Below are 16244 nucleotides of genomic sequence, written 5' to 3'. Positions count from 1 at the left end.
TTTGTCTTTCAAAAATAAAATACCCAGATTACCAAATTTTGATTATCAAATAAATACTTTAAACTGGTGATTTCAGTATTATATCATATATATATAAATAGATTCATGAATATATTATGTTAATAGCAACATCCAAATTTAAGCGTCACATTAACTCGTAGCAAAAATAATAATAATAATAATAATCTTAATAATCTAACTTTTTAATCAATGTGGATGTACTTTTGATAGTGTATATTCATTAATATGCAATTATATGAATTCCTAGACTTTGTCTTGTTTATATATACGACTAGTTTACAATGCTGAAATAAACATGCACACTGATTGTTATTGTGTGTGTGTGTGTGTGTGTGTGTGTGTGTATACAGAGAGAAAACCAATTTCTTATAAAACCTGGATTTTAGTTCACTTAAGATGTTTATATGGCCCACGTTTAATCGTATAACAATTTATTATTTAATAAAATTAGAATCCTTTATTAGAAAAATTTTATATATATATGACATAGGTAGTTTTGATTTGTTGAAAATATAGGCTCACCTTCTATTGAATGCATATTAATATGATAATTGTTCAAGATTATTACTTATTCAACTAGCGGGTTTGAGTTTTAAATTATTCTTTAATGTGGCAGCCTAGTACTAAACTCATCAATGTGTTTCAACCTTATCAAAAGATCATCACTCGTATATAATATATAGTCCAAGTTTATAGTCATTCTGTTCAACTTATATCCGATTAATTTCATTGATTACAAAAAGAAACATTAATTGACAGAGCTTCTTATAAGAAAGAAAATATTTTCTACTGGGGAGGGTGACATTGAACATGCTTCTCTTTGTGTATGAGTTAGCAGGCACACTCGTTAAGGTCTCCAGTTGGATATGGCTGGCACCAGATCTCCATGCAATCAAAGACTAGTAGTTTTCTTTCATTTTTTTTTTTTCGTTTTTTTGAATCACCAAACTACTATTTTATTCACCAAGTATAAATTAAGCCTTAAACATTTTCTTTTACTAATTTCCCTTTGAAAAAATAATTAAATAAATTCTTTTTCCAGTTTAAATAGCCACAAGTTGACATATTGCAGTGAACCAAGTTGGATATGTGATACTTGACAGTTCTTAATTAACCACCATTTGACCATTAATTAGCTGTTTCATCAAGAAAATTACGAGATCAAGTGCACCTATGACCTCATAATCCATATATATATAAATATATATACCATGTCGGCTGTAAATATTGTTATATGTTCTTTTGAATTACATCCATGCATTTCTCTAATATTAATAATGCTTAATTATATATACACACTCTGATCAAATTTCTTACCAGTCTTATGTCTGTGTGTGTGTGTGTGTATGTATATATATATATATATATATATGTAGACATTTAGATTAATTGCGTAAAACTTTGAGATATTTTGTCAAAATCCTAAAGTCCTGGAATTTGCAATAAGTCGATGAAAAGGCCAATCATCATATAATCGGTACTCTATTTTTATATTTTCTCCAACTCCATTTGAAATCCCTAATATTTATATAAAATTTTTATGCCAATTTTAAAATGCCATTGTTTCATCCTGAATGGCCCACCAAACTGCTACGGAACTCTCTAGGTCAAATGGTACGTTATTTTCCCTGATTAATCACAAGCTGCAGCAGCCGATTAGTGTATATGTGTATATATATATATATATAGTTGCTTTGCCGGGTTGATGGAGACATGTATACATATAGTAATACAAACCCTCGTCTTACCCTTTCACAGGCTCTTAGAGTTCTTTTGAGTTTTATATCTTTCAAAAGGAAGGCTTCTGACAACCTGACTGACTTGGTTTTTGTGGTTGTGATTTGTTGGAAAATTATGAAGAGAAAGAAGTCGAACTTGGAGGGTGTGTTTGGAATTTGTTTAACTGAAAAAGAAGTGTAGGCTTTGCTCACATTTTCTATTATGAGACCTTTTCTATATGTATTTACTAAAAGAACTTGTATATAAGATAGTTGTTGATCAATTTGCTTATAAAAGGGAAAAGGATGGATGGTTAAGAATGTTGATGGATGTGGGTGTCCTTAATGTGTCTACCTGCATGCGTGTGCAATAATTAATTCTGGATCATGTATACAACTTATAAATATAAAGTTTTCATAGTTTTCATAGTTAGGAGTATAATTTCAATCTTCAACACTTATAATTGTTAAGAGTTATTATTTGTCCAATTAAATTTTAATTTTGAATTATTAATTGACGTAACATTTCAAATACTTTATAAATTAGTAGACACATCAATATATTACCATTTTATATTAGAAACATACTTCCAACCGATCATTAATTTATGGATATATATATATATATATATATGGACCAAATTCATGTCAGGTGGTTCTAATGATTTTATTATTAAGATTTACTTTTTCAACCATCAAAGATAGAGTTTTAAAAATAAATTTACTATTTGTTGGATTTCAATTAAGTTTATTTTTCTTAAACAGAATTTTTAATATGCCAATAAATTCATATTTAACTTTGAATTAAATTTTAAATTCTAAAGTTTTTTGATAGATTCATAGTATATGTGTAGGAAGAAGAAAAATAATAAAAGGGGAAAGGTAAAGAAAAAAAAAAATAGAATGGACTAGTTAATGAAGTGCTAGAACAATAAATCTTTTCAATGGAGGATATTAAATCTAAGAATTAGGATCTTCTATCTCTTTTTTATTATTTTATTATTTTTTATTTTTCAATCTTTGTCTATACCTGCTTTTCAATCTCAACCGTGATTTCCCAATCGGATAGATGATGTTAACAACCCTGCAATTTGGAGATTAAAATCCAAAAATCATTGTTATATGAATTGTCTTTAAGAGGACAAAAACTCAAGTTTGGTGCAACAATATTCATCCATACGTCTTATAATGTTAGTTTCTACCCTGAAAGAGAGGAGCCCACAGCACTTTTTCATCTTTTTCGGTGTCTCCTATAATAAAGTGGCATAAAAGCAAGGAACAACCTTCATAATTCCCTTAAGTCCTGTACTACTAATATTGTCGAGTGTAGGGAATTTATATGAAATTTGAGCTAATTTTTTCAGAAACTTTTTGGTAATGCCAAATCCATTTGCCTTTGAGAGAGCAAAGTGCTCTTTATTATATTTTTGTTTTTTGTTTTTTGTTTTTTAATTTTTTTTATTATTATTATTTTTTATTTTATGAAATGAAAGTTTAAATCTTTATAATTTGTTTTAACACAATTCATTAGAGTTTATATATCTTCCATTAAAAAAATAAAAAGATAAACAATTACTCATGAATTTGGTCAAGCAACATATTTTGCCCATTCCAACTCACAAACTCATCCCCATCCGAACTTTTGTCTGTGTCATATCCAACTCAGAAGGTCAAGAATATATGCAAGAAAACTAAGCCTAACATAGTTTTTAGCAATAATCCTCTTGAGAATTTGAGATGATAACTTTAAATATCACAAATGTTTTCGTCAAATCACTTAATATAACCATCCAATGATAAGAGTCCGATCTTGTCTCTTCAGGTACACCATCGACTCATACATCTTATCAATAATGCAATAGACAAAATCTTTTTCCGCGACAATTATTTGAGAATAAGTATACACCGTGCGAGTTGACTACTGAACATTATAGCATTATAATAACAATGTCAAAGTCATATAACACTGAATTGCCTCACAAGATCAAATTCATATATGTGTATATGTATACATATATATATATATATATATATATATATATATCATGTGGTGCCAACAACGTCTACATGTAATCCTTCTACTAGCAAAAACAGAAAAAAAAAAAAAAGAAAAAAAAGAAAAAAAAAAGTGCAATCCTTCAAATAAACTACGTATTTCTAGAGAGAAGCTTGTGGGTCTTCCAATAAATTGCAATTTTGTTATAATGATTAGTTTTTGCATTCTTCTTTCCTTTTTATTAGGTCGAAGTATTGGGTATAATAATTGATCTTCTGGAAGGCGCCAACAAAAAAAAAAAAAAAAAAAAAAAGAGTGGAGGATTAGAACATAAAAGGAAGATAACTAGAGCCCGTTTGGGAATTGATTTCCGAAAGAATCAGTTTTCCTATAAGAAATGACATTCAAAATCACCAAATAGGTAGTTTCTTCAAATAAAATCATTAAAAAAAAACACTATTATTCTATTTGTCAAACACTTTAGGAAGTGCTTTTATAGTCATAAAAACTCTTTTAAGGCTATAGGAATTACTCCCAAACTCACTCTTTATAAGAATGGATTGAGAAAACACTTCTTTGCGGGAGGCTAGAGATGCTAAGACAATCAAAAGAACCCAGATTGCAAAAGAGCACGTCGTTTATAATGTTAGGCAGCAAAATTTCAAACTCAACACCCACACCCGAAAAAAAAAAAAAATAAATAAAATAAAAATAAAAATAAAAATTGAGGACATGCTCATCGACATACACAAGTCATTCAATGCACAAATGCAAAATTCACCTGCATGCATTTGAAAAATACTTTGATGAATTACTGGCTGAACCAACATCATTTACCTGTTAAAAGAATATATAGACATCAAGTATTTAACAAGTCGACAAAGAAATTCAATAAAAGGCACCAAAACTAAAAATCTGCTTCTGTGACAATAAAAATATCCTTCACCACTGATTTTGGATTTCGGGTCTATCACCGCTAACTTTCACTGTAACAAGGACTAAGAAACCAAAGCCTAATCAGGGCGCATGTTACATATGCACTACTAGGTGCTAGTACTCCCCCTTCTTTGAACTGGTTTGTAAAGAACAACTGTAACAAATTTTGAGCGGAAGCGATGAGTTAAACCCAATGCCACAACTGACCTGGGGGTCTCCCTGTTCTCAATGTAAAGATGGTTGAGGATCACATTCTGTGGCAATGGAAGGGTTGCAGATAAATCACTGCTTGCAGGGCAGCTCAGCAAAGTGTGCTGCAGATGCGAAGGAACACTAGGAGGATCCCGTGCCTCATCTTCATTTCCAGGGTACACATTGTTGTAACTTGAATCAGGTGATCTTGGGACTTCAAATCCAACCACAGTAGCTTCATCCTGCACAAAAATTATCTGTTTCAGACCCATTTGATTTCAGAATTCAGCATATTCATTTAGGTTATGGGCTTACATTATGTTCACCGAATGGATTATTCATGTTGAAATAATGAAACGGTGGACTAGCAGCACAGAATCATCAACAGAGGATTTTTGATGAGCCTGAAAAGACAGCAGTCTTTCTTCCATGAGCATTTGTATGATAGTAGCAGTGCATGTGTAGTATAGACATATATTTAGCAATTGCACAATACTACCCACGGTTATAATTATATCAAATTCAATAAATCCTATAAACTACTAATCAGCCATACAAACCAGTAATTTGCAGCTTTTTAAATCATGAAGGTAAAGGTTGAAAGTAAATGCTGTGCGTTCGCCAAACATAACCGTCTCAATTGTTTAGGTCTAAAGACTGGTAAAAAATATGCATGCAGACACATGTAAATGAAGTTGAATTTCATGAGCTAGATTCCACAACAGCTGTCCTTGAAATAAGTCAGTCTTCCTATTATTTGCTGCAGTTTGCAAAAGTTGACCGAGATTATCAGTATTGTTTTTAAGATGCAATAGTCATATCATATATTCTTTCCCTCCTTGCCATCTTATGGTTGCGTTATCTTGACCATCTCACCTTCAATACACATACTTAGAAAATTTGGTGCATATTGGCAACTAACTACTAATTAATTTCCCAAGCATATGCAGTGTCCTGGATGCACAAGGCAACCAAAAAGCTATATGGGATTTTCAAGGTGAAAAGGAGGCCATTCAGCAGGTATAGCTTTCAAACTCTCAGCCTGTGCAGTTATCCAAGCATGGCTTGTCACTAGATCTAACACCTTGGTGTTCCCATCTTAAAGATATCAGCTAGAAAAACAATCTAAATTCTTTTTCTTTTTCCCATTTCCTTGATTTTCTCTTCAAATTATTTTTCAAAGGAAGTGACTAAATGTATTACAGATTATTATCTCATAAGGGGAAGGGGTTTGTATGAATGTGAAACACATACACACACGCATATATATATATATATATATACTGCCTATGATAGTTAGATCCTTATCATTCCATAAATCACATTCCTCTGCAACCTCATAACGGACCATAAAATGTCAATGAATTGTAGTATTTCCACTTTTCCCTTTCTAACACTAATATAACAGATAGTTAGATTGATATGAACATTTCTTAAATTGAAGCAATCCTGAATCAAAAAGTATTCCATGACAATTACTTCTACGAACACTTCATTGGTGCTTTTATGCTTAAACAACTGAAAAAATATAATTCCTATGTTAGTGGTTCCATCAAACAAATGCTAACAAACTGCATGATGCCGGTGCATATCGCAACAGAGGCACCTTATATAAAAATGGGAATTAGCTTTGATGTTCTATGATCAAGTGAAAAATCTTATTAGAGGAATTAGCCAATCACATGGCCACAGGACAAGAAGCTGAATATAAATTATATATATATATATATATATATGTATATCGGAGAACCATCACCAACAACATGAAGATACCACCAAGATCCCTTTATAAATGGTCACCATACGTTTTACGATGCACATGTATGACATTGACATAGTGAATCACACATAGACAAGGAGCTTGTCAAATCTCAGTTGATTAATATTAAAGCTCTATATCACTTTCAATCAATGTAGGTTATCCAAATCTGCATATAGCACAGTACCATAGCGACTCATTAAGGGTGCAAAAACATGGATCTGATTCAATTCCCATAAATAACTAAATAAAAAGGGAGATAATAAAATAATTCAGCTCTCTCAGTTAACAAAAAGTGTTTATAGATTATAATTCATATTTCTGGATTGCAGTAAGCACTTTTTAAGCACTTTTTTATGTCATTAACAACTAAAGTGCATCACGCCTGCTGGAAAAATCTTGGATGTCAATCGTCAAACACCAAAGACTCATTCAAAATCAATTAAAGGTTATCTGCAAAGTGGAAACTTGGAAAGCTTCAGTTAATATAAATCCCATGCATAGGCTATGCCTAAGGATTAGTAGTGTCAGATGGCAGCATCCATCTTACTGATAACAAGTACATTTGCCAATATGTAATGCAACCCTCTAGTATATGCAAGGTAATGGCAGCGATATGGTGTTCTACATTAAGGTTATAAAGAATTCTGGGTATAATAAATAAACAAGAGCTAAATCCTGCTAGGTCGTCATAAAACCTAATGAAAAAAATTACATGGCTTGGTAATGAGATAACCTTAGTTATGAATGTAGTTTCCAAGAAGTAAAAGCTAGCTGTGGTACCAAAAGAAAAATATTTCACGCACTCCTATTCATCTGTTCTATGCTAATAGGTATGCATATCAAATACATTTGTGCTTAAGTCATTCAAATTTTTACTTTTCTGATAAGTTTAAAGCTATCAAATTTTCTAATAAAGTAACAAGTGTAATAAATATATCCCCACGGTGGTCACAATTTCCTCTGAGAAAAATGCAAACCAATTCGCATGGTTGGATGAGATATAGATTCCTTTCTAAGAAAAAATGCAATTCCGAATAATAAACAATACAATATATATGGATAAAATTTTCATATCTGATACTTTTGGCTATTGAACTGCAACAATGTAATTTCTGCAACACATAGTACAAAAACAGAATATAAGAGGTTCAAACCACGACCATTCCACCAAATATCAAACTCCACAATTCTTGGGTATCCTAAAAAGTCATACATATAGAAACACAGGAAGCTTAAAATATCTATCTATTACATTCTACAATTTCAGGTGAAGATTAAATTCGATTTCCTAATTCTGAAATTTGTAGACGCCATTCTTGCATAGAAATTTGAATATGAGGATGTGTCTAAAACCAAAATAATTCAGAAGTGAACACAAAGTTGCACCCAACTAAAGAAATCTGAAGAGACCAAACTCAAAAGTTAAGCTTTCTTAAAAACATCAGATCATATATATATATATATCATAGAATGTACCGCAAGCAGAGAGGTACCGCACAAGTAGACATGAAGATATCAAAAAGATTAATGTACTTAAATTGTACAATACACTAACATCTGTATATGCTAAAGATCTACTGATAACCGAAATTAGCTTAAAAAAAAAAATACACTGTGAAGAAATGACTAACCTGACTGGATTGAAGCTCCAACCTTCAATTACCAATTAAACGCTTTTCAGTGCCAAACCTCCTTTTGAACCAAATATATATTATGATAAACAGATTAAACAAATAAACAATAGAAATTCGCAGACCCAAGTCTTATCTGCAAAAATTACGCAAACCCAGAAGAAATTAAAAGCTAGCCATAAAGTATTCAGCAAAAACAAAGGCACCCAAAATTCCAAAAACCCTAACAATTGCAAGCCAAATTCTATACTTTTTTTTTTTTTTCCCCTGTAGAAGCAGTAACAAAAAGACCTAGCCCCAGATAAGAAGACCCACAATGGGATTTGAAGGAACAAAAAGAAAAATGAGAAAGAGAAAAATTCTCTACCCGACAAACGTTAAGGGAAAAGAAAATCGAAACTTAGAGAGGAAAATAATTTTTTTTTTTTAAAAAAATAGCGATGATTGTGGAAACCAGCAGTAGGGAGAGAGAGAGAGAGAGAGAGTCCTCTAGAGGAATCCGCCAAGAGAACCCGACATCAAGCTGGTTTACCACGCAGTAACAAAATTTTCAGTAGACAATGAAAAACTATGTATATACATATGCATATATTTATAATATATGATTACTTTAAAGAAAATGTGGAACCATTTCCATCTAAAAAGCTAAAAAAAAATATATATATATATATATATATATATATATATATATATATATATATAAATTAAAACAGAGAATTGGTGAGAGAGAATGTTGGGAGCTACAAATTGCAGGCTGGTGTTAAGGAAATAAAAGCAGACACAAAACAATCATCAAACTGGATCTTTCAATTTCAACACTTCCATGTGCCTTCCTTTTTGGGCCTTTTAAGTTTTCCCATTTGACAATTCTAACCTTTCCTTTCTTGCTTATTCTTATTTTTACTTTTTGTTTTTGGGATTAAAAAATTTGTGCTTCCAGATTCCAGTTTTTGTTTGATTTATTTATTTATTTATGTTGTTTGAAAATTAGGAAGATTGCACGTAAATGCATGATTGTTATAAATTGACAGAGTTGATTCGTTCATATACAAAATGATAATAAAAATAACAATCATTGCATCTAGATGCCACTATTTGTCATATATTATTTTAGGGGACAATGTTTTTCTTTCTTGCCCTCAAAATTTTTTAAAAATTTACATCTATAATTCTTTTACCATTTTATTTGGATTTCATTAAAAGGAAAAAAGAAAGAAAAATAGTTTAAGTGGGGTGAATACATTTTGCATCGTTACACGATGTGGTGTTTTTCACTTTGCACTAAATTTGAAAAACTTTCAGTTCGCTTTATTAACTCTCATCTTGAGGTGCACTCGTTTTCATTTTACATCATAACTTCAAAAAGCTTTTTATTTGCATATAAGCTAACATTATACTTTTACTTTGGTACCATTGTTAACACCAATTGTTAACAGCATCTAAAACTTAGATGAAAAAGTCAGTTGTCTTTTAATGAAAGGTATTTCTGTCCCCAAAAAAAATGAAGGGCACCTTATACAAAAACATAAAAAAAGGATAAAATTTAAAATTTTGATAAGAAAAATCATGTATGGTAAAATCATAAGAGTCTTTTTATTAAAGTGAAGCAATGAATGTAATGAATTTTAATAATTAGAATTTTACTTTCTTTTTTTTTTTCTTTTCCTAAAATGTATTTACATGTGACGTGCACATATAGTTTTTTTCTTCCAACTTATGCATGGTTTTAATAATTGTACCAAAATAAAAGCAAAATGTTAATTTATGGTGCATTTGAAAGTTTTTAAAGGTTGGGATAAAATAAAAAATGTTCTATACTTTTAGGGATGCAAAGTATATTTAACAAAAAAATATATATATATATATATATATGAATTTTACGATAAGGACGGTTTACATGCGGATCGCATCCAAAACCGATGATTTTTGGATGAAAACGTTGACTTTAATGTATATGTATAGCAAAGTCCAAGTTTTCATTCAAAAAATATCAATTTTGGGTGCGTCATTATGTGGATTGTCCACATCGTAAAAAGACTCTATGAACATATATATAGAATTTTGATGCAGATAAGATGTACTAATTTTATAAAATTATGATATAGTACAAATCAATTAGTGCTGGTCATTTTCATTTTAACTTTCTTTTTTTTGGGCATTGTATCTTAATTTTATAAAATTAAAATATTTTAAATTAATAATTATTATACATATATAGTTGTAGAATTTTATTGTATATATTTTCTTTATTAAGTTTCCTTTAAATAATTAATAGAAATTTAATTGATTCCAAAGCTTCTAAGATATTCTTATTCTTTTTCTTCATTTCATCTTCAAAACCGCATCAAAACATGACAAATAGAAAAGGAATCACATTAGCTATTAGTTCACATATATCTTTTACATAATATATAGTTTCCATGCCATGTGAATCTTGGCTATTAAATTTGTATTTCTAACAGTGTATAAATAAGGCCATGTCTACTCGTAAGCTTATAATTGTTTGTGTACCTTTAAGGATGCCCATTCAATGACCAATGTTATTTATCAAATATCTTAGATCATGAACTACTTTTGTAAATGAGAAATTTAAATTTTGATTAATCTTTGTGAGAGGTCCCATAACAACATATATTATAATGGGTGAATGTAAAATTTGTGATAGTCCACGTAATTAACGTAATTAATGGTTGTCGCGTTAAGAATATAGTCATTTTTATTTCTTTATTATATTTATTTACAATTTTTTATTTGTTTGAAACTGATCGTTTCATAAAAACAAGAAGAAGAAGAAGAAAAAAAAGAAAAGAAAAAAAGAAGGGTATTAATTCTTCTAATACTACTTTATAGCCATAGAAAATTGAGATAATTTATTTGACATTTTCTTTTACAATTTCCAACATTTTTTTAACAGAATATACTCCATAAATATAGCCATTTTATATAACAATATATTTTCAAAGGAAAAAAAAAATTAAAGCTCAATCACTATTGGTCCAACGGCCAAATTTGAAAAGGAGTAAAATGTCATATCCCATAATTGACCAAAAAAAAATACAAAAAAAATATATATATATATATATATATATATGGAGTGAACAGTGGGAAACGATTACAAAAGGGTTTTTCCCATAAATAGCCACCTTACAACTCCATTTTAGAAAAATAGCAAAATATTTTTTTTTTTAAAAAACTAGCCATCTTGGGACAAAAATACCCTTGATAAAATTGAAAATTACGCAAAAAGTTTTTTTTACACCCTTTCCTTTCTTCCTCTACACAGTTGTTCGTTCGTGGGGGTGGGGTTTCTACAAAACTGTTCGTGGGGTTTCTCTAAACTCTTTGCATCTCATCGCCTCTCACTCTCATTTTTTTGTATTTTCTCATATCTCAAACTAAAATCAGGTAAAAATTTTATCTTTTTTCTTATTAGATGAAAGTAAGGAAATATGTGTTTTTTTTGTTTTTTCTCTTTCTCTTTTTTCTTGTAAGTTTTATTAGTTTAGGGTTTTTTAAGCTTTTTATTTGATATGGGTATGCAAGAAATTGATTTATGAGATGTTATATGTGATTTTAAAGATACTTAGGTGGCATATGGTTTGAAAATGGGAGAAATTTTGTGTAAAACTGAAAAATCGCGAAAAACAGTAAAAATGGAGGAAATTTGGCGAAAAAGATGAATTTCCGCCAATTTCCTCCAGTTTGTCAGTTTTCGCAAATTTCCGCCAATTTTCCGCCAGTTTTCCGCCATTTTTCCGCCAGTTTTCCGCCAGTAGGAAAAAGCTATATTTGGCCCAAAAAAAAAAACAGAATCAACTTTTTTAATATAGTTAATATGTTTGTTTAATATTATTCAAAATTTTATATATTTATTGATTTAGTTTAACGTTATTCATTTAATTTTGTAGTAAAATGGAAGATGATGACATTGTAATTGCGGTTTTATACAATGGAACATTGGTACAAAATGATAGTGGTGATTGGGAATATCGAAATGGTAAAAATGTAATGGTTTCCGTCGGCAAGAGATGCACAAAATCAGAGTTAGAGGATGAGATTTTCAATTCTATTGAGATAGATCGAAATGAATATTTGCTAAAGCTAAAATGGATATATGGACGATGTGCAGAAAAGTTGGATCCTACAGAAATACGATGTGATAGGGATGTGAAATGCTTTCTTCAAGAAGTGAGGAATGGAGGGATGACAATAATGCGGCATCCATTGTATGTTGAGGTGATTTCAAAAGTTGAACATGTATGTAGAAATGTTCATCAAACAGTATTTGCTTCGGATAGTGGGAGTAATCTTCATTCTTTTTCTTGTCCTCCAATTGGCGGTCATCTACCACAAGCTTCCGGTACTGAACCAATTCAGGCTACATCTTAGGAAATTATGGTTCAAGAAACTCAGTTTAGAGATCAAGTTGATGTTCGTGGGGCCTGGACATCATTTAACATTCACGAAGGAGTTGATGTTGGAGGTGACTATGCTGAACGGTTTCCTAACGACGAGGAGTATGAGCAGTTGCATCATATTGATCATGATGAGAATTACAATGCAGCAGGGGATGATGTTGGTCATAATGATGTAGATTTTGATCATGAGTTGCCGGACAATAATAATGATATGCATCCTGAAATGAACAATGAAGGAGTTGATGATGTTAGGGTTCATCGTGCTACAAGTGACCACATATCATCGAGCAACAGAAGTGGTTCTATGGCCATATTTTCGTCAAAGTTCACTGGCTGTGAGAGCATAGTAGTTGGACAATTATTTCGCAACAAACGTGACCTACAGAATAAACTGAGTATCTATTGCATGCGAGAAAATAAGGAGTTCAAGGTGACACGGTCAACTACACAACGGTATGAGGTTGTATGCTTGGAAAATACTTGTAAATGGCGACTACGTGCAACCACATTTAAACATGGAGAAATATTTGTTGTGAGAATTTTTGATAATGTACACAGTTGCTCGTTAGATATCGTGCATCGAGAACACAAGCAAGCCCAGTTATCGGGCAATGTATCAAATCTAAATATGAAGGTATTGCACGTGTTTACAAACCCAAAGAAATTCAATATGATTTTTTGCAGAAATATGGGGTGAATATAAGCTACAACAAAGCATGGAGAGGTAAAGAGTATGCACTTAACAGTGTTAGGGGATCTCCAGAGGAGAATTTTGCTAAGTTACCTGCCTACTGTTATGAGTTAGTGTCGAAGAACCCTAGGACTGTTACACGTATCAAAACAAACGATAATAACAATTTTGTATATTTCTTTATGGCGATTGGAGCAAGCATTAGGGGATTTAAATCCCACATAAGACCCGTATTGGCTGTTGATGCAACTACATTGAAAGGGAAATACAAAGGGTACATGTATATTGCATCGGGCATGGATGGCAATAAGCAAATATATCATTTGGCTTTCGGCATTGGAGATGGAGAGAACGAGCAAGCATATATATGGTTTTTCCAAAACCTGAAGGATGCCATCGGAGATTTTCTAGATTTGGTGTTTGTGAGTGATAGACACCCCGCTATTGAAAGGGCATTACGCAAAGTTTTTCCCAATGCATACCATGCGTTGTGCACGTACCATATAAGCAGAAATATTAAAGCAAATGGACATGCGAAAGATGAATCAATAATACAATGTTTCATGCTCGCAGCTAGTGCATATTTGGTTGAAGATTTTGAGTTTTATATGGGGCAAATTGAGGCAAAAAGCAGTAGGGCTGTCCAGTACATTCGATCATGTGACCCTACAAGGTGGGCACGTTCTCTTTGTCCATGTAGAATGTACACTATCATGACCACCAATATTGCAGAAAGCTTGAATGGCATTTTGCTAGATGCTAGAGAGATGCCAATAGTAGCATTAATAGAGCACATACGGGATTTACTGCAAAGGTGGTTTTATGAGCGACGTACTGCAGGTGCAAAATTGACAAAGCCTGTGACTGACCATATGGAAGAGCAACTCAAACTACGAAATTTGGAGTCCATCGGACTACGTGTGAAAGCCATTAATATGCATGAATTTCTTGTGGAAGGTGGGAGTTTGAGGGGTACAGTTAATCTCCAATCAAAAACATGCTCATACAAAGTCTTCGATCTTGATCAATATCCTTATGATCATTGTATTGCCGCTTGCAGAGACCGAAAAATTGCTCCTTATGGCATGTGTTCTCATTACTACACCGCGGATGCATATCGTGCAGCTTATGCTGAGTCCATTTATCCTTTGTTAGATGAAAAACAGTGGCATGTCCCGGATGACGTGGCAAGTCGCATTGTTCTTCCACCAAGATGGACACGTAGGCGAGCCGGTAGACCGAGGATGCAACGCATACCATCCGAAGGTGAAGATGTTATTGGACGTAGATGTAGCCGATGCGGTGGTGTTGGACATTATAGGCAGAGATGTACGAATCCATTGTCTTATGCTTCGAATTAGAAAGTTTTAATTTAGTGTTATGGTTTAATATGTTTTGATAATTATTTCATATCTTTTTTTTTTTTGAATTTAATCCTAAATGAAAAGATGCTTTCTAGAATTGATTTTCAATCTTTAGTTTACATATCATGTCCAAATGATTTTGAAAATAAAAACAAACATATATCAATTTTATTTTTATTTAAAATGGTTATTGATTTTAAATGTCACTACATTTTTTGTTAATTCCATCTTCATCTTATATAATATTTGTCTCCACTCCCAATTTTTTTTACCCTACTATTAACTTATATAATCTATTAGAAATTGATTTTCCAAGTGGAGGAAATTAGTTTCTAATAGGAGTAAAAATTATTCAACGCTTTCCGCTTGGAGGAAATGTTTTCCAACAGGAGGAAAACTATTTCCGCTTGGAGGAAAATTTTTCCACCTGGCGGAAATTTATCAAGAGGCTTCAATTTTTCTTCATATGGGATTTCCGACTGGAGGAACGTTTTTCCTCCATTTTTCCTCCAGTAGGAAAATTTTTCCGCCTATAGGAAATATTTCCGACAAGAGGAAAATTTTTTAAAATTTGCAATTGAGCTTTTAAGGCGTTTGTGCATAACGGAATTCTAATAAATAAACATGGCACATTTCCTATAAGGTCAATTATTTATCCTTACATCAATACCACATTGTTATCTTTGTTAAATGAACATTATAAGCCACCATTATATTTACAATTAAAAGTCAAATATAATAAATAATATGCATCTATAAACATGACAAAAGGAAAGAAAAAAGCATCACCACGCAGCTCATATGCTAAGTTCTTTGTTGTAAACCTCATATGCATACTTCTTCTTAAAGAACTCTATGTTATCTTGTGTGAATGTCAATGGTAATCTAGCATGTAAGAATTCGATGGTCTTGAGTGTAAATATGCCACAGTCACCACTACAAAAACAAACAATTATTATAACATATATTAGTATTATTAGAACCATATTCAATAGTTAATATTTATTCAACAAACATGTAAGTATTAAGGGGTTTTACCCGTTACTTTGCTGAGGGGTATTTTGTGCCAATTCACATGTAAACTCATCAACGGAGTCTACAAGATCCGGCCGCTGCTCATAAAAGGATGCAGACCGCAGTAAATATGGTAACATTATGCCTAATTTCTGGAAATAAATTTGTCCCTTGTATCGGTTACCAGCCTTATCTGAATCATATACAGTCATGCGACGCTCTTTTAAGTTCACGTGCCCTACCACCCAATGTATGTTGCGCTTGTTTAGTGGAATCAACAACTGTCAATACATTACAGAATTTCAGTTAGCACAATAAATAAAGGAAGGCACATGAATAAATGAATAGTTAACATTACACAATTTGGACATGTATATATTACATGATTTACGTATTTCCATGGCTTGGACTCCTTCATTCGAATCCCCAGCACATATTCTTGCATTGCATATGAGAATTGGAACTTAGATGGATTGTCGATGAACTTTCCATGACATTGCT

General features: G+C 31.8%; 1 protein-coding gene across 1 annotated transcript; it reads right to left on the bottom strand.

Moving 5' to 3' along the window:
• Positions 1-4567: 4567 nt before the first annotated feature.
• Positions 4568-8918, bottom strand: LOC107411464 (SNF1-related protein kinase regulatory subunit beta-3). The gene is made up of 4 exons (XM_048468912.2): positions 8624-8918; positions 8257-8392; positions 5179-5267; positions 4568-5105 (listed from the first exon to the last, which is right to left on the bottom strand). Exons 3-4 carry the CDS (start codon positions 5203-5205, stop codon positions 4779-4781), a joined length of 354 nt encoding a protein of 117 aa, XP_048324869.2. The 5' UTR covers positions 5206-5267; positions 8257-8392; positions 8624-8918; the 3' UTR covers positions 4568-4778.
• Positions 8919-16244: the final 7326 nt, after the last annotated feature.

This window comes from Ziziphus jujuba, chromosome 10 (genome assembly GCF_031755915.1).
Source record: "Ziziphus jujuba cultivar Dongzao chromosome 10, ASM3175591v1".
Taxonomy (NCBI): Eukaryota; Viridiplantae; Streptophyta; class Magnoliopsida; order Rosales; family Rhamnaceae; genus Ziziphus; species Ziziphus jujuba.
This window is presented reverse-complemented; position numbering and strand designations above follow the sequence as displayed.